Source organism: Pristiophorus japonicus, chromosome 3 (assembly GCF_044704955.1).
Source record: "Pristiophorus japonicus isolate sPriJap1 chromosome 3, sPriJap1.hap1, whole genome shotgun sequence".
In the NCBI taxonomy this organism is placed as follows: domain Eukaryota; kingdom Metazoa; phylum Chordata; class Chondrichthyes; family Pristiophoridae; genus Pristiophorus; species Pristiophorus japonicus.
Window position 1 is genome coordinate 235,212,174 of NC_091979.1, and position 27,822 is coordinate 235,239,995.

Below are 27,822 nucleotides of genomic sequence, written 5' to 3' on the forward strand. Positions count from 1 at the left end.
CAGTTTTGGTCTCCTAATCTGAGGAAGGACGTGCTTGCTGTTGAGGGAGTGCAGCGAAGGTTCACCAGACTGATGGCTGGACTGACATATGAGGAGAGACTGGATCAACTGGGCCTGTATTCACTGGAGTTTAGAAGGATGAGAGGGGATCTCATAGAAACGTATAAAATTCTGACGGGACTGGACAGGTTAGATGCGGGAAGAATGTCCCCGATGTTGGGGAAGTCCAGAACCAGGGGACACAGTCTTAGGATAAGGGGTAGGCCATTTAGGACTGAAATGAGGAGAAACTTCTTCACTCAGAGAGTTAGTTGTTAACCTGTGGAATTCCCTGCTGCAGAGAGTGGTTGATGCCAGTTCATTGGATATATTCAAGAGGGAGTTAGATATAGCCCTTACGGATAAAGGGATCAAGGGGTATGGAGAGAAAGCGGGAAAGGGGTACTGAGGTGAAGGATCAGCCATGATCTTATTGAATGGTGGTGCAGGCTCGAAGGGCCAAATGGCCTACTCCTGCACCTATTTTCTATGTTCCTATGTAACAGCTTGTATTTATATAACACCTTTAATGTAGTATCTGGCATGCGGACAATGTGGAGCTGATCAAGTGTAGTCAGTGCTCCAATGCTGGGGATGTTGGCCTGGTCGAGGACGCTAATGTTGGTGCGTCTGTTCTCCCAGGGGATTTGTAGGATCTTGCGGAGACATCGTTGGTTGTATTTCTCCAGCGACTTGAAGTGTCCCACCCTCCCTTACCCTCAACGACTATCTGTCCCACCTGTGACAGGGACTGTGGTTCCCGTATTGGACAGTTCAGCCACCTAAGGACTCATTTTAAGAGTGGAAGCAAGTCTTCCTCGATTCCGTGGGACTGCCTATGATGATGATGATTAATGTAGTGAAACGTTCCAAAGTGCTTCACAGGAGTATTATGAGATTTTAAAAATTTGACATCGAGCTGCATAAGTAGAAATTAGCGCAGGTGACCAAAAGCTTGGTCAGAGAGGTAGGTTTTAAGAGGCGTCTTGAAGGAGGAAAGAGAGGTAGAGAGGCGGGGAGGTTTAGGCAGGGAGTTCCAGAGCTTGGGGCCCAGGCAACAGAAGGCACGGCCACTGATGGTTGAGAGATTATAATCAGGGATGCTCAAGAGGGCAGAATTAGTGGAGTACAGACATTTTGGGAGGGCTGTGAGGTTGGAGGAGATTACAGAGAGCAAGGCCATGGAGGGATTTGAAAATAAGAATGAGAATTTTGAAATCGAGGCGTTGCTTAACCAGAAGCTAATGTAGGTCAGCGAGCACAGGGGTGATGTGTGAGAGGGACTTGAGGCGAGTTAGGACACGGGCAGCTGAGTTTTGAATTATCTCTAGTTTACGTAGGATAGAATGTGGGAGGCCAGCCAGGGGTGCGCTGGAATAATCAAGTCGAGAGGTAACAAAGGCATGGATGAGGGTTTCAGCAGCGGATGAACTGAGGCCAGGGCGGAGACGGGCGATGTTACGGAGGTGGAAATAGGCGGTCTTAGTAATGCTGCGGATATGTGGTCAAAAGCTCATTTCAGGGTCAAAAATGTGACACCAAGGTTGGTTCAGCCTCAGATAGAAGTTGGGGAGAGGGATGGAGTCGGTGGCTAGGGAATGCAGTTTCTGGCGGGGACCGAAAGCAGTGACTTCAGTCTTCCCAATATTCAATTGGAGAAAACTCAAGTTCATCCAGAACTGGACGTCGGAGAAGCAATCCGTGGAGGGGTCAAGAGAAGTGGTGGTGAGGTAGAGGAGGGTGTCATGAGTGTACATGTGGAACCTGATGCTGTGTTTCTCAGATGATGTCGCCAAGGGACAATAGGTAGATGAGAAATACAACTCTCAGGAAAGGCTGACCTGGCTCTTTTCTCTAGAAAGCAGAAAGGGAAAGCAGAATGAAGGAGTGTGCGGCAAACCAGACTCCCCACCCACCCTTTCCTTCAACCACTGTCTGTCCCACCTGTGATAGAGACTAATTCCCGTATTGGACTGTACAGTCACCTGAGAACTCACTTTTAGAGTGCAAGCAAGTCTTCCTTGATTTCGAGGGACTGCCTATGATGATGATGACTGCCTGTATGAATGTTTGTCTGTATGTATCATTGTGTACCTGTCTGTATGTGTGTGTCTGTGTGTGTGACTGTCTTTGTGTGTGTCTGTGTGACTGCCTGTATGAGTGTGTTTGTATTTGCATCTCTGTGCGTGCGTGTGTGCCTGTGCTTGTGTCTGTCTGTCTGTGTGTGTGTCTGTCTCGGGGGTTGGGGGGGGGGGGTTGTGGGGTTGGAGGAGATTACAGAGATAGGGAGGGGGTGAGGCCATGGAGGGATTTGAAAATAAGGATGAGACTTTTGAAATCGAGGCCACTTTGTGGGGGAGGGGGGTTGAATTACCAATGTTTCCTTTAAGCGGCACGGCTGCGTAAACTCTGCAGGGGTCCCGTGCATCCAGTGAACCGGCTTTTAAATTTTTTTTAAAGCAGACATGCGCGGACTTTTGAACAGACAACGCAGCCCATTATAGGATCTACGTGACCCAAATAAAAAACATTGTCTGGTGCACGCTGGTGGAGGGTCGCCTATATCTGATTGGACGGATTCCGGTAAATTTCATCACAACCTCCAACCATCCCTGCCCCCTCGCTCGCGCCAATGGCTGCCCGACACATACATCCCCGTGGCGCCTTCCCACAGCCAATCTGAAAACAAACAGACACTTCATCACCTGATTAGATGATTCGTGACTGTCAGTCAAACAGCCTTTATTCAAAAGCCCATCTTTGATATTTTACATAAGTGGGAGATCATGGCGGAGGTGCGCCGAGTGTTTTGTGGCGGGGGAGCGGCGCGGGATCGTAGCGCAGATGCGGCAAGTGTTTTGTGGCGAAGGAGCGGTGAGAGATTGTGGCAGAGATGCGGCGAATGTTTGTGGCGGAGGAGCGGTGAGAGATCGTGGCGGAGGTGCGGCAAATGTTTGTGGGGGAGGAGTGACGAGAGATCATGGCCGAGGTACGGGGCCCAGAAGAGGCAAGGGCCCAGGGATAGCACTGCGATATGTGTGTGCACTAGGTCCATGCAGCAGAGCTGGTCTCCAGTCGTCTTGGTTAACCTTTGCCACTGGACCAAGACCTAGCTCTGTCAAGCCCGTGTGGTGGCTGGTGTGCAACGGCCACCACACGTTAAAAAAATCTACGCACAGGCATCTTCCACCCCTTCAATTGGAGTTCAGGATTGGAACATTGGGTCCTTCATTGAAACATCTTTGAACTCTTGTGGAAGCGAGTCATCCTCACTTGAGGGACCGCCTATGATGATGATGACATAACCAAATACACTAAAAGTGTCCAGAGAGAATGAAAAGACACATATTCTTTTTTAACGTCCCTATGACCAATCCCGGTGGGTTGGCGACCCCACTTATCGTGAAGTAGTCATTTCCCGGGGACTGTTCTGCTTGCGATAGAATATTTACGCAAAGCCTCCAGTGCCCACGCGCTGAGGGATCACCTCAGTGACACACCTTCTGTTAAGTGGGTGTGTGACGAGCTAGATTTAGGACAACAACTTGCATTTATATAGCGCCTTTAATATAGTAAAACCACCCAAGGCTTCTTCGACAGCAAACCCTCGACCTCCACCTGCTACAAGGACAAGGGCAGCGGGCGCATGGGAACACCACCACCTCCACGTTCCCCTCCAAGTCACACACCATCCTGACTTGGAAATATATCGGCCGTTCCTTCATCGTCGCTGGGTCAAAATCCTGGAACTCTCTCCTTAACAGCACTATGGGAGCACCTTCACCACACGGACTGCAGCAGTTCAAGGCGGCAGCTCACCACCACCTTCTCAAGGGCAATTAGGGATGGGCAATAAATGCCGGCCTTGCCAGCGACGCCCACATCCCAGGAATGAGTAACAAAAAAAGGAGCGTAAATCGGATAAAATTTGACACTGAGCCACATAAGGAGATATTAGGACAGGTGATCAAAAGCTTAGTCAAAGAGGCAGGTTTTAAGGAGTGTCTTAAAGGAGGTGTACGTGTAAAGTGATTTAATCCATTGGAATTCTACACAATGGGAGTGAATGGGAAGGGGTTTGGGCCCATTGAGATTCTGTACAATGGGAGTGAATGGGAAGGGGTTTGGGTCCATTGGGATTCTGTACAAAGGGAGTGAATGGGAAGGGGTTTGGTCCATTGGGATTCTGTACAAAGGGAGTGAATGGGAAGGGGTTTGGGTCCATTGGGATTGTGTACAATGGGAGTGAATGGGAAGGGGTTTTAGTCCATTAGGATTCTGTACAATGGGAGTGAATGAAAAGGGGTTTGGGTCCATTGGGATTCTGTACAACGGGATTGAATGGGAAGGGGGTTTCGTCCATTGGAATTCTGTACCATGGGAGTGAATGGGAAGGAGATTGGTCCATTGGGATTCTATACCGTGGGAGTGAATGGGAAGGGGATTGATCCATTGGGATTCTGTACCATGGGAGTGGAATGGAAAGGGGATTGGTCCATTGGGATTCTGTATCATGGGAGTGAATGGGAAGGGGATTGGTCCATTGGGATTCTGTACCATGGGAGTGAATGGGAAGGGGATTGGTCCATTGGGATTCTGTACCATGGGAACGAATAGGAAGGGGATTGGTCCATTGGGATTCTATGCTGAAATTACAGTCATGTTTGTATCATCTGGCCTTCCGAATGCTCAGTAACCTTTCTGATGTGCTTGATCTCAGTGATTGACTTCTCAACGGGGTCTTTGAGTTACACTTCCCGAACTTACCTCTGCCTTTCCCCACACAGGTCACTGCATGGGAATGACATCTCCACTCTTCCCAAAGGAATCTTTGGTGACGTGGCTTCTCTGTCTCACCTGTAAGTGGAGGATATGTTCGTCACACCTTGTATTGAAAATGTGGGGTTGACTTCACCTTTATGCAATGATTATCTGACCAAGATCGGGAGGTCCCAGTCTTGATCGCCAATCTGTGCCGCGACCTGATCTCACCAGGGGCGGCTGTGGGTGACCTGAAGTTGGTCACGGCTGTCGGAAGTTGTTGTCCTGGGCTAGGGAGGGGGGGGGAGTCGGTGCTGGTTCTTCCCACTGCTGACGATTTGTTAAACCCCGGGAGGAATACATGGGCGTCAGAACCAGGCTCAAACGTGAACCTCCGCTCAGTTAACAGCAGTAACAGTGCAGGCTGTAAATGGATTTTAGAAACGCATCAACAAGAAAGAAAGAAAGAACTTACGAACATAAGAATTAGGAGCGGAATCGGCTATTCAGCCCCTCGAGCCTGCTACCCCATTCAGTGAGATCACAGCTGATCTTCGACCTCAACTCCACCTTCCTGCACTATCCCCATATCCCTTGATTCCCTTAAAATCCAATTGTATTTCTATAGCACCTTTCACGTTAGCAGACGTCCCAAAGCGCTTAACAGCCAATGAAGTACTTTTTGGAGCACAATCACTGTTGTAATGTAGGAATCACAGCAGACAATTTGCGCACAGCAAGCTCCCACAAACAGCAATGTGATAATGACCAGATAATCTGTTTTAATGATGTTGGATTGAGGGATAAATATTGGCTAGGACACCGGGGAGAACTCCCCTGCTCTTCTTCAAAATAGTGCCATGGGATCTTTTACATCCACCTGAGAGAGCAGACGGGGCCTCAGTTTAATGCCTCATCCGAAAGACAGCACCTGAAAGTGCAGCACCCCATCAGTACTGCCCCTCCGACAGTGCGGCACTCCCTCAGTACTGCCCCTCCGACAGTGCGGCGCTCCCTCAGTACTGTCCCTCCGACAGTGCAGCACTCTCTCAGTACTGCCCCTCCGACAGTGCAATGCTCCCTCAGTACTGCCCCTCTGACAGTGCAACGCTCCCTCAGTACTGCTCTTCCAAAAGTGCAGCACTCCCTCAGTTCTGACCCTCCGACAGTGCAGCACTCCCTTAGTACTGCCCCTCTGACAGTGCAGCACTCCCTCAGTACTGCCCCTCCGAAAGTGCAGCGCTCCCTCAGTACTGCCCCTCCGACAGTGCATGCTTCCTCAGTACTGCCTCTCCGACAGTGCGGCGCTCCCTCAGCTCTGTCCCTCCGACAGTGCAACGCTCCCTCAGTACTGCCCCTCCGAAAGTGCAGCGTTCCCTCAGTACTGCCCCTCCGATAATGTAGCACACCCTCAGTACTGCCTCTCCAACAGTGCAGCGCTCCCTCAGTACTGGCCCTCCGACAGTGCAGCACTCCCTTAGCACAGCCCCTCCGACAGTGAGGCGCTCCCTCAGTACTGCACCTCTGACAGTGAAGCGCTCCCTCGGTACTGCCCCTCCGATAGTGCAGCACTCCCTCAGTACTGCCCCTCCGACAGTGCGGCGCTCCCTCAGTACTGCCCCTACGACAGTACAACGCTCCCTCAGTACTGCCCCTCCGAAAGTGCAGCACACCCTCAGTACATAGAAAATAGGTGCAGGAGCAGGCTATTCGGCCCTTCGAGCCTGCGCCACCATTCAATATGATCATGACTGATCATGCAACATCCGTACATCTTTAATAACTGATTCCAGCATTTTCCCCACTACTGATGTCAGGCTAAACGGTCTATAATTCCCTATTTTCTCTCTCCCTTATTAAAAAGTGGGGTTACATTAGCTACCCTCCAATCCATAGGAACTGATCCAGAGTGCATGGAATGTTGGAAAATGATCACCAATGCATCTAGTTTGCAGATGACACTATCTCCAAGTTTGCAGATGACACTAAGCTGGGTGGCGGTGTGAGCTGAGAGGAGGATGCTAAGAGGCTGCAGGGTGACTTGGGCAGGTTAGGTGAGCGGGCAAATGCAGTACAATGTGGATAAATGTGAGGTTATCCACTTTGGGGGCAAAAACACGAAGGCAGAATATTATCTGAATGGCGGCAGATTAGGAAAGGGGAGGTGCAACGAGACCTGGGTGACATGGTACATCAGTCATTGAAAGTTGGCATGCAGGTACAGCAGGCGGTGAAGAAGGCAAATGGTATGTTGGCCTTCATAGCTAGCGGTTTTGAGTATAGGAGCAGGGAGGTCTTACTGCAGTTGTACAGGGCCTTGGAGAGGCCTCACCTGGAATATTTTGTTCAGTTTTGGTCTCCTAATCTGAGGAAGGACGTTCTTGCTATTGAGGGAGTGCAGCGAAGGTTCACCAGACTGATTTCCTGGTGACTGGACTGATATATGAGGAGAGACTGGATCGACTGGGCCTTTATTCACTGGAGTTTAGAAGGATGAGAGGGGATCTATAAAATTCTGACGGGACTGGACAGGTTAGATGCAGGAAGAATGTTCCCGATGTTGGGCAAGTCCAGAACCGGGGGACACAGTCTAAGGATAAGGGGTAAGCCATTTAGGACTGAGATGAGGAGAAACTTCTTCACTCAGAGAGTGGTTAACCTGTGGAATTCTCTACCGCAGAGAGTTGTTGATGCCAGTTCATTGGATATATTCAAGAGGGAATTAGATATGACCCTTACGGCTAAAGGGATCAAGGGGTATGGAGAAAAAGCAGAAAAGGGGTACTGAGGTGAATGATTAGCCATGATCTTATTGAATGGTGGTGTCGGGTCGAAGGGCTGCACGGCCTACTCCTGCACCTATTTTCTATGTTTCAATGTTTACTATTTCTAGGGCCACTTCCTTAAGTACTCTGGGATGCCGACTATCAGGCCCTGGGGATTTATCGGCCTTCAATCCCATCAATTTCCCTAACACCATTTCCTGACTAATAAGGATTTCTCTCAGTTCCTCTTTCTCGCTAAACCCTCGGTTCCCTCTTATTTTTGGGAGGTTATTTGTGTCTTCTTTAGTGAAGACAGATCCAAAGTATTTGTTCAATTGGTCTGCCATTTCTTTGTTCCCCATTATAAATTCACCTGATTCTGACTGCAAGGCACCTACATTCGTCTTCATTAATCTTTTTCTCTTCACTTATCTATAGAAGCTTTTGCAGTCATTTTTTACGTTTCCTGCAAGCTTACTCTCATACTCTATTTCCCCCCCCCCCCCTAATTAAACCCTTAGTCCTTCACTGCTGAATTCTAAATTTCTCCCAGTCCTCAGGTTTGCTCCTTTTTTTGGCCAATTTATATGCCTCTTCCTTGGATTTAACACTATCCCTAATTTTCCTTGTTAGCCACGGTTGAGCCATCTTCCCCATTTTATTTTTATGCCAGACAGGGATGTACAATAGTTGAAGTTCATCCATATGTTCTTTAAATGTCTGGCTCAGTGGGTAGCACTCTCACTCTTTTGGAGTTAGAAGTACTGGCCCTCCGACAGTACAGCGCTCCCTCAGTACTGCCCCTCCGACAGTGCAGCGCTCCCTCAGTACTGCCTCTCCAACAGTGCAGCACTCCCTCAGTACTGTCCCTCCGATACTGCAGCACTCCCTTAGTACTGCCCCTCCGACAGTGCAGCACTCCCGCAGTACTGCCCCACCAACAATGCGGCGCTCCCTCAGTAGTCTCTGGAGTGGGACTTGAAGCACGAGTTTCTAACTCCAAAAGAGTGAGAGTGCTACCCACTGAGCCACGGTTGACACTGACAGGATACAGTGTGCTGTAATGAATACAAATGGGGAAATGTAAGATGGAGTAAATTTCTTCCTGTATCTCTCGTCTCTCACAGAGCCATCGGAGCCAACCCACTCTACTGTGACTGCAACCTCCGCTGGCTTTCGGACTGGGTTAAGACTGGGTACAAGGAGCCTGGCATTGCCCGCTGTGCTGGACCAGGAGACATGGAGGGCAAACTGCTCTTGACCACTCCGGGCAAGAAGTTCGAGTGCCTGGGTAAGAAGCCTCTCTCGGCGCTGCCCCCCCCCCCCCCCCCCGCCTCCCCAACACCCTCAACAATACAAGGAGCCCCTGACTCGGGTGCTTTGATACATTAACATAGATACTAATCGCGCAGAGCTTCGGTCAGCTATTCGACTGTGGCGGGCCTCTCATCACGTACACCCACGCGATTTGCAGGGGGGATGATCGGTACCAGACCAGCCGGCTCATATCCCCACTGAGCATTCAGCCGCGCCCCACACACACTCCAGATTCTGTCCAGTTCCTCCTAGACAACAACAACCTGTATTTATATAGCACCTTTAACATTGTAAAGCGTCCCAAGGCGCTTCACTGTAGCGATTATCAAACAGAATTTGACACCGAGCCAGATAAGGAGATATTAGGGACAGTTGGTCAAAGAGGTCGGTTTTAAGGAGCGTCTTAAAGGAGGAGAGAGGCGCGGAGAGGTTTAGGGAGGGAATTCCAGAACTTGGGGCCTAGGTGGCTGAAGGCACGGCCGCCAATGGTGGAGCGATTAAAATCGGGGATGCGCAAAAGGCCAGAATTGGAGGAGCGCAGAGATCTCGGGGGTTGTGGGGCTGGAAGAGGTTATAGAAGCCTTGTGAGAGAGATTGTTATCGGCCAGTTATCGCCTCACTCCTGTATTTGAAGATTACGTCACTCGAGGAGATGCTATTCAGTCTCACTCAGTGTGATTTGACTATGCTGATATGTTTGGTCATTGCTGAGTTGGAAGAGATTACTGGGACACTAATTGATGTGCCAGACCTTTGCCCATAGACAAAAGTTAAAATAAATTGTTGATATTTTATCATCCTCAGAATCGAGGAAGACTTGCTTCCACTCTTAAAATGAGTCCTTAGGTGGCTGAACAGTCCAATACGAGAACCACAGTCCCTGTCACAAGTGGGACAGATAGTGGTTGAGGGTAGGGGTGGGTAGGACAGGTTTGCCACACGCTCTTTCCACTGCCTGCGCTAGATTTCTGCATGCTCTCGGCGATGAGACTCGAGGTGCTCAGCGCCCTCCCAGATGCACTTCCTCCATTTAGGGCGATCTTTGGCCAAGGACTCCCAGGTGTCAGTGGGGATGTTGCACTTTATCAGGGAGGCTTTGAGGGTGTCCTCTGCCCACCTTTGTGCTGTGAAGGAGTTCCAAGTAGAGCGCTTGCTTTGGGAGTTTTGTGTCTGTCATGCGGATAATGTGGCCTGCCCAGCGGAACTGATCAAGTGTGGTCAATGCTGGGATGTTGGCCTGGCTGTGACGCTAATGTTGGTACGTCTATCCTCCCAGAGGATTTGTAGGATCTTGCAGAGACATCGTTGGTGGTATTTCTCAAGCGACTTGAGGTGTCTACTGTATACGGTCCATGTCTCTGAGCCATACAGCAGTGATATTTTATAAGTAATCAGCTTTAGCTGTGGGTACCTCATAAATCAAGGCACAGACTTGGCCGCAGGCTACTAGGATGAGCAGACCAGGCGTCGCTTTCTGCATCACATGACGCCATGTTATCCCGCACAGGTCCGACCGAGCTGAGTGTCCTGGCCAAGTGCAGCCCATGCCTGGCCAGCCCCTGCCTCAACCAAGGAAGCTGCGAGGACCACCCCATGGATTATTACAGATGCAGCTGCCCGTACGGCTACAAGGTAACTGCAGCTGCACAGTGATCCTTCCACGCCCCTCGATCCGATCCCAGCCTGTGACTCACTCCCGGGTATCTGTTATTCTATATATAAACCCCCCGAACCCCTCGATTAGATCCCAGCCTGTAACTCACTCCCGGGTATCAGTTATTCTATATATAAACCCCCCCCGAACCCCTCGATTAGATTCCAGCCTGTAACTCACTCCTGGGTATCCGTTATTCTATATATAAACCCCCCGAACCTCTCGATTAGATCCCAGCCTGTAACTCACTCCCGGGAATCTGTTATTCTATATATAAACCCCCCGAACCCCTCGATTAGATTCCAGCCTGTAACTCACTCCCGGGTATCTGTTATTCTATATATAAACCCCCCGAACCGATCCCAGCCTGTGACTCACTCCCGGGTATCTGTTATTCTATATATAAACCCCCTGAACCCCTCGATTAGATTCCAGCCTGTAACTCACTCCCGGGTATCTGTTATTCTATATATAAACCCCCCGAACCTCTCGATTAGATCCCAGCCTGTAACTCACTCCTGGGTATCTGTTAGTCGATATATAAACCCCCCGAACCCCTCGATTAGATTCCAGCCTGTGACTCACTCCCGGGTATCTGTTATTCTATATATAAACCCCCCGAACCCCTCGATTAGATCCCAGCCTGTGACTCACTCCCGGGTATCTGTTATTCTATATATAAACCCCCTGAACCCCTCGATTAGATTCCAGCCTGTAACTCACTCCTGGGTATCAGTTATTCTATATATAAACCCCCCCCGAACCCCTCGATTAGATTCCAGCCTGTAACTCACTCCTGGGTATCAGTTATTCTATATATAAACCCCCCCCGAACCCCTCGATTAGATTCCAGCCTGTAACTCACTCCTGGGTATCAGTTATTCTATATATAAACCCCCCCCGAACCCCTGGATTAGATCCCAGCCTGTAACTCACTCCTGGGTATCAGTTATTCTATATATAAACCCCCCCCGAACCCCTGGATTAGATTCCAGCCTGTAACTCACTCCTGGGTATCAGTTATTCTATATATAAACCCCCCCCGAACCCCTCGATTAGATCCCAGCCTGTAACTCACTCCTGGGTATCAGTTATTCTATATATAAACCTCCCCCGAACCCCTGGATTAGATTCCAGCCTGTAACTCACTCCTGGGTATCCGTTATTCTATATATAAACCCCCCGAACCTCTCGATTAGATTCCAGCCTGTAACTCACTCCTGGGTATCAGTTATTCTATATATAAACCCCCCGAACCTCTCGATTAGATTCCAGCCTGTAACTCACTCCTGGGTATCCGTTAGTCGATATATAAACCCCCCCCGAACCCCTCGATTAGATTCCAGCCTGTAACTCACTCCTGGGTATCCGTTATACTATATATAAACCCCCCGAACCTCTCGATTAGATCCCAGCCTGTAACTCACTCCTGGGTATCTGTTATTCTATATATAAACCCCCCAAACCCCTCGATTAGATTACAGCCTGTAACTCACTCCTGGGTATCCGTTATTCTATATATTAAACCCCCCCCGAACCCCTCGATTAGATTCCAGCCTGTAACTCACTCCCAGGTATCCGTTATTCTATATATAGACCTCCCCCCTGAACCCCTCGATTAGATCCCAGCCTGTAACTCACTCCTGGATATCTGTTATTCTATATATAAACCCCCCGAACCCCTCGATTACATCCCAGCCTGTAACTCACTCCCGGGAATCTGTTATTCTATATATAAACCCCCCGAACCCCTCGATTAGATTCCAGCCTGTAACTCACTCCCGGGTATCTGTTATTCTATATATAAACCCCCCGAACCGATCCCAGCCTGTGACTCACTCCCGGGTATCTGTTATTCTATATATAAACCCCCTGAACCCCTCGATTAGATTCCAGCCTGTAACTCACTCCCGGGTATCTGTTATTCTATATATAAACCCCCCGAACCTCTCGATTAGATCCCAGCCTTTAACTCACTCCTGGGTATCCGTTAGTCGATATATAAACCCCCCGAACCCCTCGATTAGATTCCAGCCTGTGACTCACTCCCGGGTATCTGTTATTCTATATATAAACCCCCCGAACCCCTCGATTAGATCCCAGCCTGTAACTCACTCCTGGGTATCAGTTATTCTATATATAAACCCCCCCCGAACCCCTCGATTAGATTCCAGCCTGTAACTCACTCCTGGGTATCAGTTATTCTATATATAAACCCCCCCCGAACCCCTCGATTAGATCCCAGCCTGTAACTCACTCCTGGGTATCAGTTATTCTATATATAAATCCCCCCCGAACCCCTGGATTAGATTCCAGCCTGTAACTCACTCCTGGGTATCCGTTAGTCGATATATAAACCCCCCCCGAACCCCTCGATTAGATTCCAGCCTGTAACTCACTCCTGGGTATCCGTTATACTATATATAAACCCCCCGAACCTCTCGATTAGATCCCAGCCTGTAACTCACTCCTGGGTATCTGTTATTCTATATATAAACCCCCCAAACCCCTCGATTAGATTACAGCCTGTAACTCACTCCTGGGTATCCGTTATTCTGTATATTAAACCCCCCCCGAACCCCTCGATTAGATTCCAGCCTGTAACTCACTCCCAGGTATCCGTTATTCTATATATAGACCTCCCCCCTGAACCCCTCGATTAGATCCCAGCCTGTAACTCACTCCTGGATATCTGTTATTCTATATATAAACCCCCCGAACCCCTCGATTAGATTCCAGCCTGTAACTCACTCCCGGGTATCTGTTATTCTATATATAAACCCCCCGAACCGATCCCAGCCTGTGACTCACTCCCGGGTATCTGTTATTCTATATATAAACCCCCCGAACCCCTCGATTAGATCCCAGCCTGTAACTCACTCCTGGGTATCAGTTATTCTATATATAAACCCCCCCCGAACCCCTCGATTAGATTCCAGCCTGTAACTCACTCCTGGGTATCAGTTATTCTATATATAAACCCCCCCCGAACCCCTCGATTAGATCCCAGCCTGTAACTCACTCCTGGGTATCAGTTATTCTATATATAAATCCCCCCCGAACCCCTGGATTAGATTCCAGCCTGTAACTCACTCCTGGGTATCCGTTAGTCGATATATAAACCCCCCCCGAACCCCTCGATTAGATTCCAGCCTGTAACTCACTCCTGGGTATCCGTTATACTATATATAAACCCCCCGAACCTCTCGATTAGATCCCAGCCTGTAACTCACTCCTGGGTATCTGTTATTCTATATATAAACCCCCCAAACCCCTCGATTAGATTACAGCCTGTAACTCACTCCTGGGTATCCGTTATTCTGTATATTAAACCCCCCCCGAACCCCTCGATTAGATTCCAGCCTGTAACTCACTCCCAGGTATCCGTTATTCTATATATAGACCTCCCCCCTGAACCCCTCGATTAGATCCCAGCCTGTAACTCACTCCTGGATATCTGTTATTCTATATATAAACCCCCCGAACCCCTCGATTAGATTCCAGCCTGTAACTCACTCCCGGGTATCTGTTATTCTATATATAAACCCCCCGAACCGATCCCAGCCTGTGACTCACTCCCGGGTATCTGTTATTCTATATATAAACCCCCTGAACCCCTCGATTAGATTCCAGCCTGTAACTCACTCCCAGGTATCTGTTATTCTATGTATGAGACAAGTAAAGAAGCAAATAGTGGCTGATTGCAGCAGAATAGCAGAGGATGAGGGAAGCATGGATTTTGTATTTGTCTTATTATCATCTCCTTTTGCCTTACACCACCATCCCGACCCCACCACCCCGCCCCGCCCCCACCACCATCCCGCCCCCCTCCACCCCACCGCCCCCCCCCCACCCTGACCCCCACCGCCCCGCCCTCTACCGCCCCATCCTACACCGTTTCCCTAAGTCTCTGCTTGTTTAGAAACTGTTACATCTCTAACATTTTCCAGTTCTGACGTTCCACACTTCAATGAGCCCAAAAGTCCAACAAGAAGTAATTTTTGTTTTGTTTTTTTCTCCAACTCTTCCAGGGCCAGCACTGTGAATCTCCGATCAATGCCTGCATCAGTAACCCGTGTGAGAATGGAGGGACATGTCATGTGAAGGAAGGAGACTCGAGTGCATTCTGGTGAGCAGAGAATCTAATATGTTTTACTTCCACTTTTCAGTGTGGTGATATCTTTAGACACCACTGCACAAGCACACACAAGACAAGATGGCTCCTAACGGAACTGTGATCACATGACCTTGCCACATGACCTTTTATTATTACATCAGTAGTTATTACACAATTAGTCCACTAGGTGGCGATCTATTACAACTGTGGTGGTCTGTTCAAAAATTACCATCCCCCTTGTGTTATCTGGGTCCTAATTGATCCTGAGCTGAGTTCCCGACCCCCTCACCGACACTACCAATTCCATCTCCTTAACATCGCCCGTCTCTGCCCCTGCCTCAGCCCACCTGCTGCTGAAACCCTCATCCATGCCTTTTCTTGCCTCTCAACTCAACTAGCTTGTATCAGTAATGGTGACCATGTAACTGTGTGATTGTTATAAAAACCCACCTGGTTCACTAATGTCCCTTCAGGGAAGGAAATCTGCCGTCCTTACCTGGCCTGGGCCTATATGTGATGCCAGACCCACAGCAATGTGGTTGACTCTTAACTGCCCTCTGAAATGTCCCAGCAAGACACTCAGTTGAGGGGCAATTAGGAATGGGCAATCAATGCCGGCCTTGCCAGTGACACCCACATCCTGTGAAAGAATACAGAATAAAGAAAAAAATTCCATCGCTCTCCTGGCCAGTCTTCCATCTTCCACCCTCCGTAAACGTAAGCTCGTGCAAATCTCTGCTGTTCTTTGTCCTAACTCGCACCAAATCCCTCCGAGATAGGCAGGGAGTGAGGAGGCCATGGAGGGATTTGAAAACAAGGATGAGAATTTTTTTAATGGAGGCGTTGCCGGACCGGGAGCCAATGTAGATCAGTGAGCACAGGGGCGAGATGGGTGAACGGGACTTGGTGCGAGTTAGGACACGGAGCAGCAGGAGTTTTGGATGAGCGGATGTTTACGGAGAGTGGAAGAATATTGGAATAGTCGAGTCTGTAAGTGGCAAAGGCAGTGGATGAGGGAGACAGTAGGTGAATGCTGAGTGAGTGCTGTATCCTTGACTCTCACCCCTCAAACACAGGTCCGTGACCCAGGACAGTAAATCGATACAGTACAGCACATGGTCTCCTGGGGGTGGGGCGAAAAGCCGAGTCGTGTAAATAATCAGAGGGATTGGATTCCATTGGCTTGAATAGATTGGAGGTGAATTTGATCCGAGATGTAAACAGACCCTTACATTCCCAGCTGCCTTGCTCAGTAAAACTCACTCTCCACTCTTCACCCTCTCATTGTTCTTCCTGTTGATTCCTCTCCCGTTTTCTCCCCTAGTTGTGTGTGTGGTGGGGGGGGGCTCAATCTATCACCAGCTCCGAACCCCCTGCTCGCCCCCGCCCCGCCCGGTCTAACCCTGTCCTTCCTGCTCACGGTCCACCACACTGCTCGGCCCCTCGGAGCTGTCTCTCAGCACAGGGGCAGCGCTCACTGTTGCTGCCCATGCGTGGCTACACCCTGCGTTTCCGATCGCTATTCAACTACTAGGGGCATCACAGCTATGTCTGAGCCGTTCTCACTCAACATCCACTCACTCTCCTACTCACTCACTCACACTCACTCACAATCACTCTCTCATACACTCACTCTCACTCACATACTCTCACACTCACACCCTCACTCACTCACAATCACTCTCACTCACATACTCTCACATTCACTCACTCACACTCACTCATACTCACGCACACTCACTCACTCTCACACTCACTCACTCTCACACTCACTCACTCTTACTCAATCACTCTCACTCACTCACTCTCACACTCACTCACTCTCATTAACACTCACTCACACACACGCACACTCACTCTCACACTCACTCACGCACACACACTCACACACTCTATTTCACACTCTCACATTCTCTCTCACACACACTTTCACACACTCTCTCTCTTACACACACTCTCTTTCACACACTCTAACAATCTTTCTCATACACTCTCTCACACACTCACACTTACACTCATACACACCCATATACTCACACACTCTCTCTCACACACATTCACACACTCTCACACTCGCTCACACAATCTCTCACCCACTCTCACAATCTCCCTCACACACTCTTTCGCACACTCTCATGCACATACTCTCTCACACTCTCACACACACTCTCTCACACACTCACACACACTGTCTCACACGCTCACACACACTCTTACACACACTCTCACACTCTTTCACATCTTCCAACAGTACAACACTCTCTCGGTACTGCTCTTTCGACAGTGCAGTGCTCCCTCAATACTTCCCCTCCGACTGTGACACTGCCTCAGTGCAGCGCTCCTCAGTACTGCTCCTCCCATGGTGCAGCACTCCCTCAGTACTTCCCCTCCGACAGTGCAGCACTCCCTCAGTACTGCCCCTCCGACAATGCTGCACTCCCTCAGTACAGCCCCTCCGACAGTGCGGCGCTCCCTCAGTACTGCACCTCCGACAGTGCAGCGTTCCCTCAGTACTGCCCTGCTGATAGTGTGGCGCTCCCTCAGTACTGCCCCTCTGACAGTGGCACTGCCTCAGTACTGCCCCTCCGACAGTGCAGCGCTCCTCAGTACTGCCCCTCCCACGGTGCAGCACTCCCTCATTACAGCCCCTCCGACAGTGCGGCGCTCCTTCAATACTGCACCTCTGACACTGCGGCGCTTCTTCAGTACTGCTCCTCCGACAGTGCAGCACTCCCTCAGTATTGCCCCTCTGACAGTGTGGCGCTCCCTCAGTACTGCCCCGCTGACAGTGCGGCGCTTCCTCATTACTGCCCCTCCGACAGTGCAGCATTCCCTCAGTACTGCCCCTCCGAAAGTGCTGCACTCCCTCAGTACAGCCCCTCCGACAATGTGGCGCTCCCTCAGTACTGCACCTCCGACAGTGCAGCGCTCCCTCAGTACTGCCCCTCCGACATTGTGGTACTCCCTCAGTACTGCCCCTCCGACAGTGCGGTGCTCCCTCAGTACTTCCCCTCCGACAGTGCGGCGCGCCCTCAGTACTGCCCCTCCGACAGTGAGGCGCTCCCTCGATATTGGCCCACCGACAGTGCAGCGCTCCCTCAGTACTGCCCTCCTGACAGGGCAGCACTCCCTCTGTACTGTCCCTCCAACAGTGCGGCGCTCCCTCAGCACTAACCTTCCGACAGTGCGGTGCTCCTTCAGTACTGCCCCTCCCACTGTGCGGCGCTCCCTCAGCACTGCCCCTCCGACAGTGCGGCACTCGCTCAGTACTGCCCCTCCGACAGTGAGGAGCTCCCTCAGTACTGCTCCTCTGACAGTGCAGCACTCCCTCAGTACTGCCCCTCTGACAGTGCAGCGCATCCTTAGCACTGCCCCTCCGACAGTGCAGCACTCCCTCAGTACTGCTCCTCCGACAGTGCAGCACTCCCTCAGTACTGCTCCTCCGACAGTGCAGCGCTCCCTCTGTACTGCCCCTCCGACAGTGCGGCATTCCCTCGATACTGGCCCTCCGACAGTGCAGCACTCCCTCAGTACTGCTCCTCCGACAGTGCAGCGCTCCCTCAGTATTGCCCCTCCGACAGTGCGGCGCTCCCTCAGTACTGCGCCTCCGACAGTGCGGCGCTCCTTCAGTACTGTCCCTGCGACAGTGCGACGCTCCCTCAGTACTGCCCCTCCAACAATGCGGCGCTCCCTCAGTACTGTGATGGGAATGCTACCCACTGAACCAAACTAACGCTTAAATTATGCAGCAGTGTTAACTCTGAGGGTGATCGGTGAAGTTGGATAAAGAAATCATTGGGAGGTTTTGCTGCTCATTTTGTCCTTGTGGTTGTTGGCTGTTGTTAAGCTGTGTGTGTGTTTGAGCTGGTTCCAGCTTTATCCTCCTGTTACCCCGACAGGTGTACCTGCCCTGAAGGCTTCCAGGGGAACATGTGTGCTACCAATATCGACAACTGCGAAAGGAATGCCTGTGAAAATGGTGCCACTTGCTCAGATGGAATCACTAACTACACCTGCCTGTGCCCACCTTCCCACAGAGGTGAGTCTTTGTATATAGTAAGACTGACGGACTGAGAGGGGGCGGGGTGATGGAGGGAGGAAGCTACAGAAGAAAGAAAAACTTGCATTCATATTGCGTCTTTCACAACCTCAATCCGTCCCAAACGCTTTACAGCCAATGAAGTACTTTTGGAGTGTAGTCATTGTTGTAATGTGGGAAACGCAGCAGCTAATTTATGCACAGCAAGCTCCCACAAACAGCAATGTGATAATGACCAGATAGTTTGTTTTGTGATGTTGATTGAGGGATAAATATCAGCCTCTGCTCTTCTTCGAAATAGTGCCGTGGGATCTTTTACATCCACCTGAGAGAGCAGACGGGACCTCGGTTTAACGTCTCATCCGAAAGACAGCACCTCCGACAGTGCAGCGCTCCGGCAATACTGCCAGCCTAGATCTATCCCCCAATCAACATGGCTAAAACAGATTATCTGGTCATTTTCACATTGCTGTGGGAGCTTGCTGTGCACAAATTTCCCACGATGCTGCATTTCCCACATTACAACAATGACTGCACTTAAAAAGCACTTCATTGGCTGTAAAGCACTTTGAGACGTCCAGTGGTTGTGTAAGGCGCTATATAAATGCAAGTCTTTCTTTTTGAAGTGGATGAGCAGCATCTGCTGATGTCAGCTTCTGCACAACACTCCGTCCTGCAACTCTTGCAGTGCTGCACTCAGCCCCGGTGAGAGGTTCGGCTCGGACAACTACAACTGAGTAATTACCTTCAATTGTGCAGTGCAAGTCACTGACACTAGCACCACACTGCTAATGAAGGATGAGTGGAGCCGAAGAATCCCATGCCCGGGAGGGAGTAAATGAACTGGATCTCTGCCTCCAGTAAATTCGTGAATTTGTCCTCGCCTTCGCTGGGGCGGTCTCTGAGAGCTGGCTTTCTCTCACTCTCGCTCTCGTGCTCTCTCTTTCTCTCTCACTCTTGCTCTCTCAGATTGCTGGCGCTCTCACTCTGTCTCTCGCTCTCTCTCATTCTGTCTCTCACTCTCGCTCTCGCTCTGTCTCGCGCTCTTGCTCTCTCGCTCTCTCTCTCTCTCTCAGAGTGCTGGCTCTCTCGCTCTGTCTCTCGCTCTCGCTCTGTCTCGCTCTTGCTCTCTCTCAGAGTGCTGGCTCTATCGCTCTCGCTCTGTCTCTCACTCTCGCTCTCGCTCTATCTCGCGCTCTTGCTCTCTCTCGTGCGCTCTCTTGCACTCTCACGCTTTGTCTCGCTCTCTCTCTCACTCTCTCAGAGTGCTCTCTCTCTCTCGTTCTCTCTCAGTGTGCTGGATCTCTCTCTTTCTCTCTCTCTCTTTTCATTTTGAACCCGTCTCTCCTTGGTTACTCTCCCGAAAGCAGTAACTCCTCTTGGGGATTCCTGGCCGGTCGCTATTTGACCGAGGGGAACAGAGCGGCCAAAGCCGACATCCGCTTCAAGCAAATCGGGAGTGAGAATCTTGACTCATCACAGACTGGTACAGCACAGAAGGAGGCCATTGGCATATTGTGTCCAATCAGTCCCACTTCACCCCCCTGCTCTCTCCCCATGGTCCTGCAAATTTTTCCTTTTCAAGTATCTATCAAATTCCCTTTTGAAAGTTACAACTAAATTTGCTTCCACCACCTTTCAGTGCATTCCAGATCATAACAACTTGCTGCATCATTTTTTTTCCCCCATCTCCTCTCTGGTTCTTTTGCCACTTATCGTAAATCTGTGTCCTCTGGTTACCAACCCTCCTGCCACTGGAAACAGTTTCTCCCTATTTACTCTATCAAAACTTCTCGAGATTTTGAACACCTCGATCAAATTTCCCTCTTAACCTTCCCTGCTGTAAGGAGAACAACCCCAGTTTCTCCAGTCTCACCACATCTTGAAGTCCCTCAGTCTCCCGCACTGATCTCTCTCCCCCACCCACCTCCCCCTCCTCCCCAAAGCACTGAGGCAAACTCTACTCACTTCAGGACCGACAGGTCAGAATAGCTTAGTGCCAGATCAGTCTTTGTACCTAGCAGGCCATCAGGGAGAGCTAGTCCTTTTTCCTTGCTCAGGTAGTGCCACTTATGGAGTGCCCGCGACACACAGGACTGCCCCTCGGATGTCGATTCAATCAATTAAGAAGCAAGGGGAGCGCAGATTTAAAAAAATAACTAACTTGTCTTTATGTAGTGCCTTAGCACGACCTCAGGATGTCCTGAAGTGTACTTTTTGGAGTGTAGTCACTGTTGTAATGTGGGAAACACGGCAGCCAAATTGCGCCCAGCAAGTTCCCACAAACAGCAATGCGATGATGACCAGATAATCTGTTTTTGATACTTGATTGAGGGATAAATATTGGCCCCAGGACACCGGGGATAACTCCCCTCTACTCTTCTTCAAAATAGTGTCTTTACGTCCATCTGAGAGGGCAGACAGGGCCTCGGTTTAATGTCCCATCTGAAAGACGGCACCTCTGACAGTGCAGCGCTCCCTCAGCACTGCACGGGGAGTGTCAGCCTGGATTTTTGTTCTCAATCCCTGGAGTGGGCCTTGAATCCACAACCTTCTGACTCAGAGGCGAGAAGAGTGCTGCCCACTGAGCCACGGCTGACACTGTGATGAGCAATGTATTGTCAATGTTGTGAACAAGCTGCGTCACTGGCCGGGCGTGACCTTGTCCTCTGTTTCGGTGCAGGCGATCTCTGCGAGAAGCTGGTTGACCATTGTGCGCCCGACTTGAACCCTTGCCAGCGAGACTCCAAGTGCGTGATCACTACCGAGGGGCCCAAGTAAGTACAGTACTGGAGCCACGGCAGTCTGAGCAGCTCACAGACACTCAACTGTGTTCTCAGGTCGTCAGAGAAGAGAATTCTGATTTTATTAAACTCATACTGATATACTGGGGCCAGTGAACTTCACTCTGTATCTAACCTGTGCTGTACCTGCCCTGGGAGTGTTTGATGGGACAGTGTGGAGGGAGCTTTACTCTGTATCTAACCTGTGCTGTACCTGCCCTGGGAGTGTTTGATGGGACAGTGTGGAGGGAGCTTTACTCTGTATCTAACCCGTGCTGTACATACCCTGGGAGTGTTTGATGGGACAGTGTAGAGGGAGCTTTACTCTGTATCTTATGTGTAGGAAACTTCAGGTGTGACATTGGGTCCTGCACTCAGTCACTCGGGCCCTGCCCATCCTGATCCTAATCCTCTGATGGAATCCTGGTGCCGTGTTTTGTAGGTGTGAGTGCAGTTCCGGCTATGTTGGAGATAACTGCAGTGTCGGCATTGACAACTGTCAGGATCACAAGTGTCAGGGGAATGGAGTCTGCATGGATGGAATTGATGGCTATACCTGTTTGTGCTCGGAGGGCTACAGGTGAGTGACGCAAATCATTTCACCAGCTGGGAATTGGACAATGTAATGACAGCGAGCCTTGCGACGCCCCTCGCCAGAGCATGTGGGTGGAAAGGAAAGATTTGCCTTGATCTAGAGACTCTGCATTCAGCACAGCTCCACATAGACTTTCACAACCACTGGACATCCCAAAGCGCTTTACAGCCAATGAAGTACTTTTTGAAGTGCAGTCACTGTTGTAATGTAGGGAAACGCGGCAGCCAACTTGCGCACAGCAAGCTCCCACAAACTGCAATGTGATAATGACCAGATCATCTGGTTTTTGGTTATGTTGATTGAGGGATAAATATTGGTCAGGACACCGGAGATAGCTCCTCTGCTCTTCTTCAAAATAATGCCACAGGATCTTTTACATCCACCTGAGAGGGCAGACGGGGTCTCGGTTTAATGTCTCATCTGAAAGACAGCACCTCCGACAGTGCGGCACTCCCTCAGCACTGCACTAGGAGTGTCAGCCTATATTTCTATGCTCAAGTTCCTGGAGTGGGACTTGAACCCACAACCTTCTGACTCAAGGCAAGTGTGCTGCCCACTGAGCCACGGCTGACATATGATACATGAGCACTTGGGTGAGGTATGAATGGATGTGTGGGATGATATCCCAGCGGAACAGAAGGGAAGTTCCATCATTCGAGCTTTGGAGGTGGGGGGGGGGGGGGGCGGGGACGGTTTGTGACAATGCTAATCGGATCCTTTCTCTCTCTCTCTCTATTTCCCTCTGTGTGTCTCTCTGTCTCCCCCCAGTGGCCGGCTCTGTGAGCTCCCCTCGCCCAGCCCCGTCCCGTGCCAGCAGCAAGAATGCCTCAACGGCGGGCAGTGCATGAGCATTGGCGCCCGCGCCCTGTGCCAGTGTCTCCCTGGCTTCGGGGGGGCGCGGTGCGACAAGCTGGTCAGCGTCAACTTCGTGGACCGGGACTCCTACCTGCAGTTCACCGAGCTGAAGAACTGGCCTCGGGCAAACATCTCACTTCAGGTAAGTGTGAGCACGCTCATGCCAGACTTAGCACAGAGGTCAACGACCAGGGCGCATAGATTTAAAGTAGTTGGTAGAAGGTTTAGAGGGGATTTGACGGGAAATTTCTTCACCCAGAGGGTGGTGGGGGTCTGGAAAGTAGTAATCTCAGGATTGCTACCAGTGCCACGTGCTAGTCAGAGTAGGAATCGCAGGATAGCTCAGATGAATACGTGGCTTGAGGAGTGGTGCAGCAGGGAGGGATTCAAATTCCTGGGGCATTGGAACCGGTTCTGGGGGAGGTGGGACCAGTACAAACCGGACGGTCTGCACCTGGGCAGGACCGGAACCAATGTCCTAGGGGGAGTGTTTGCTAGTGCTGTTGGGGAGGAGTTAAACTAATATGGCAGGGGGATGGGAACCAATGCAGGGAGACAGAGGGAAACAAAAAGGAGACAAAAGCAAAAGACAGAAAGGAGATGTGTAAAAGTGGAGGGCAGAGAAACCCAAAACAAAAAACAAAAAAGGCCACTGTACAGCAAAATTCTAAAGGGTCAAAGTGTAATAAAAAGGCAAGCATGAAAGCTCGGTGCCTCAATGCAAGGAGTATTCGGAACACAGGAGAGGGCTCTGAGCTAGTTAGAATGGGTGAGAGCTCAGATGAACAGGATCCCAAGAAAGAATGCAAAAGGAAGGAGGCAACAGAGCAGAGTAGCACTGGGGTAAGTGTAAACCATAAGGTGATAGGAAGGGACAATATGTATGAATATAAAGGGGCTGCAGGAGTGATCAAAACTAAAAATCATGGTTTAAAAACTAGTATTAAAACACTCTACCTAAATGCACGCAGCATTCGAAATAAAGTAAATGAGTTGACGGCACAAATCATTACAAATGGGTATGATTTGGTGGTCATTACAGAAACGTGGTTGCAGGGTGGCCAAGACTGGGAATTAAACATACAGGGGTATCTGACAATTCGGAAAGATAGACAAGAAGGGAAAGGAGGTGGGGTAGGTCTGTTAATAAAGGAAGATATCAGGACAGTTGTGAGAGACGATATTGGCTCTAATGAACAAAATGTTGAATCATTGTGGGTGGAGATTAGAGATAGTAAGGGGAAAAAGTCACTGGTGGGCGTAGTTTATAGGCCCCCAAATAATAACTTCACGGTGGGGCGGGCAATAATCAAGGGAATAATGGAGGCATGTGAAAAAGGAACGGCAGTAATCATGGGGGATTTTAACCTACATATCGATTGGTCAAATCAAATCGCACAGGGTAACCTTGAGGAGGAATTCATAGAATGCATACGGGATTGTTTCTTAGAACAGTATGTTACAGAACCTACAAGGGAGCAAGCGATCTTAGATCTGGTCCTGTGTAATGAGACAGGAATAATAAATGATCTCCTAGTAAAAGATCCTCTCGGAATGATTGATCACAGTATGTTTGAATTTGTAATACAGATTGAGGGTGAGGAAGTAGTGTCTCAAACGAGCGTACTATGCCTAAACAAAGGGGACTACAGTGGGATGAGGGCAGAGTTGGCTAAAGTAGACTGGAAACATAGACTAAATGGTGGCACAATTGAGGAACAGTGGAGGACTTTTAAGGAGCTCTTTCATAGTGCTCAACAAAAATATATTCCAGTGAAAAAGAAGGGCGGTAAGAGAAGGGATAACCAGCCGTGGATAACCAAGGAAATAAAGGAGAGTATCAAATTAAAAACCAATGCGTATAAGGTGGCCAAGGTTAGTGGGAAACGAGAAGATTGGGAAAATGTTAAACGACAGCAAAGAATGACTAAGAAAGCAATAAAGAAAGGAAAGGTAGATTACGAAAGTAAACTTGCGCAAAACATAAAAACAGATAGCAAAAGCTTTTACAGATATATAAAACGGAAAAGAGTGACTAAAGTAAATGTTGGTCCCTTAGAAGATGAGAAGGGGGATTTAATAATGGGAAATGTGGAAATGGCTGAGACCTTAAACAATTATTTTGCTTCGGTCTTCACAGTGGAAGACACAAAAACCATGCCAACAATTGCTGGTCACGGGAATGTGGGAAGGGAGGACCTTGAGACAATCACTATCACTAGGGGGGTAGTGCTGGACAGGTTAATGGGACTCAAGGTAGACAAGTCCCCTGGTCCTGATGAAATGCATCCCAGGGTCTTGAAAGAGATGGCGGAAGTTATAGCAGATGCATTCGTTATAATCTACCAAAATTCTCCGGACTCTGGGGCGGTACCAGCGGATTGGAAAGCAGCTAATGTAACGCCACTGTTTAAAAAAGGGGGCAGACAAAAGGCAGGTAACTATAGGCCAGTTAGTTTAACATCTGTAGTGGGGAAAATGCTTGAAGCTATCATTAAGGAAGAAATAGCGGGACATCTAGATAGGAATAGTGCAATCAAGCAGACGCAACATGGATTCACGAAGGGGAAATCATGTTTAACTAATTTACTGGAATTCTTTGAGGATATAACGAGCATGGTGGATCGAGGTGTACCGATGGATGTGGTGTATTTAGATTTCCAAAAGGCATTCGATAAGGTGCCACACAAAAGGGTACTGCAGAAGATAAAGGTACGCGGAGTCAGAGGAAATGTATTAGCATGGATAGAGAATTGGCTGGCTAACAGAAAGCAGAGAGTCGGGATAAATGGGTCCTTTTCGGGTTGGAAATCGGTGGTTAGTGGTGTGCCACAGGGATTGGTGCTGGGACCACAACTGTTTACAATATACATAGATGACCTGGAAGAGGGGACAGAGTGTAGTGTAACACAATTTTCAGATGACACCAAGATTAGTGGGAAAGCGGGTTGTGTAGAGGACACAGAGAGGCTGCAAAGAGATTTAGATAGGTTAAACGAATGGGCTAAGGTTTGGCAGATGGAATACAATGTCGGAAAATGTGAGGTCATCCACCTTGGAAAACAAAACAGTAAAAGGGAATATTATTTGAATGGGGAGAAATTACAACATGCTGCGGTGCAGAGGGTCCTGGGGGTCCTTGTGCATGAATCCCAAAAAGTTAGTTTGCAGGTGCAGCAGGTAATCAGGAAGGCAAATGGAATGTTGGCCTTCATTGCGAGAGGGATGGTGTACAAAAGCAGGGAGGTCCTGCTGCAACTGTATAGGGTATTGGAGAGACCGCACCTGGAGTACTGCGTGCAGTTTTGGTTACCTTACTTAAGGAAGGATATACTAGCTTTGGAGGGGGTACAGAGATGATTCACTAGGCTGATTCCGGAGATGAGGGGGTTACCTTATGATGATAGATTGAGTAGACTGGGTCTTTACTCGTTGGAGTTCAGAAGGATGAGGGGTGATCTTATAGAAACATTTAAGATAATGAAAGGGATAGACAAGATAGAGGCAGAGAGGTTGTTTCCACTGGTCGGGGAGACTAGAACTCGGGGCACAGCCTCAAAATACGGGGGAGCCAATTTAAAACCGAGTTGAGAGGGAATTTCTTCTCCCAGAGGGTTGTGAATCTGTGGAATTCTCTGCCCAAGGAAGCAGTTGAGGCTAGCTCATTGAATGTATTCAAATCACAGATAGATAGATTTTTAACCAATAAGGAAATTAAGGGTTACGGGGAGCGGGCGGGTAAGTGGAGCTGAGTCCACGGCTAGATCAGCCATGATCTTATTGAATGGCGAAGCAGGCTCGAGGGGCTAGATGGCCTACTCCTGTTCCTAATTCTTATGTTCTTATGTTATGTTCTTATGGAACTCACTGCCTGAAAGGGTGGTAGAGGCAGAAACCTTCACCGCATTATAAAAGTGCTTGGATGTGCAGTTGAAGTGCCGTAACCCACAAGGCTACGGACCTCGAGCTGGAAAGTGGGATTAGGCTGGATAGCTCTTTTGTCGGCCGGCATGGACACGATGGGCCAAAATGGCCTCCTTCCATGCTGTAAATTTCTATGATTCTATGAGACTCCACCTTCAGTACAGTTCCTCCCAGACAGCAACAGCCACTTGCATTTATACAGCGCCTTTAACGTAGTAAAGGATGCACTGCAGCAACTCACCTAGGCTCCTTCAGCAGCACCTCCCAAACCCGCGACCTCTACCACTTCGAAGGACAACGCAGCAGGCGCATGGGAACACCACCTCCACATTCCCCTCTAAGTCACACATTTGGAAATATATCGCCGTTTCTTCATCGTCGCTGGATCAAAATTCTGGAAATCCCTCCCTAACAGCGATGTGTGGGAGCACCTTCACCACATGGACTGCAGTGGTTCAAGAAAGCGGCTCACCACCACTTTCTCAAGGGCAATTAGGAATGGGCAATAAATGCCGGCCTTGACAGCGATGCCCACATTCCACGAACAATTTTTTATTTTTTTATTTCATAGGAGTGTTAATCAAACAAAAACTGACACCCAGCCACATAAAGAGTTGTTAGGACAGGCGACCAAAAGCTTGATCAAAGAGATAGGATTTAAGGAGCGTCTTAAAGGACGAGAGAGAGAGGCGAAGAGGTTTAGGATGGTAATTCCAGAGCTTGGGGCCCAGGCAGCTGAAGGCACGGCCATCGATGGTGGAGAAATTACAATCGGGGATGCTCATGAGGCCAGAATTGGAGGAGCGCCAAGATCTCGGAGGGTTGTGGGGCTGGAGGAAATTACAGAGATAGGGAGGGGGTGAGGGCCATGGAGGGATTTGAAAACAAGGATAAGAATTTTAAAACCGAGGCTCCAGATTGATTGGCCTAGATTTTCGGGTTGTTTGCACCTCCCGTTATTGGGTGTTATGTA

At 49.5% G+C, this 27,822-nt stretch overlaps 2 protein-coding genes across 2 annotated transcripts in view; one reads left to right on the forward strand and one right to left on the reverse strand.

Annotated features, from left to right (window-relative positions):
- Positions 1-27,822, forward strand: part of LOC139260184 (slit homolog 1 protein-like) — a 369,573-nt gene that overhangs the window by 315,798 nt on the left and 25,953 nt on the right. Inside the window, exons 25-32 of the mRNA XM_070876446.1 lie at positions 4,827-4,898; positions 8,693-8,856; positions 10,390-10,514; positions 14,568-14,665; positions 18,553-18,692; positions 21,376-21,469; positions 21,918-22,055; positions 22,839-23,067. Coding sequence (XP_070732547.1) covers positions 4,827-4,898; positions 8,693-8,856; positions 10,390-10,514; positions 14,568-14,665; positions 18,553-18,692; positions 21,376-21,469; positions 21,918-22,055; positions 22,839-23,067 — 1,060 coding nt within the window. The remainder of the gene's footprint in view (positions 1-4,826; positions 4,899-8,692; positions 8,857-10,389; positions 10,515-14,567; positions 14,666-18,552; positions 18,693-21,375; positions 21,470-21,917; positions 22,056-22,838; positions 23,068-27,822) is intronic.
- Positions 1-27,822, reverse strand: part of LOC139260176 (uncharacterized) — a 412,192-nt gene that overhangs the window by 241,429 nt on the left and 142,941 nt on the right. The window lies entirely within an intron of this gene.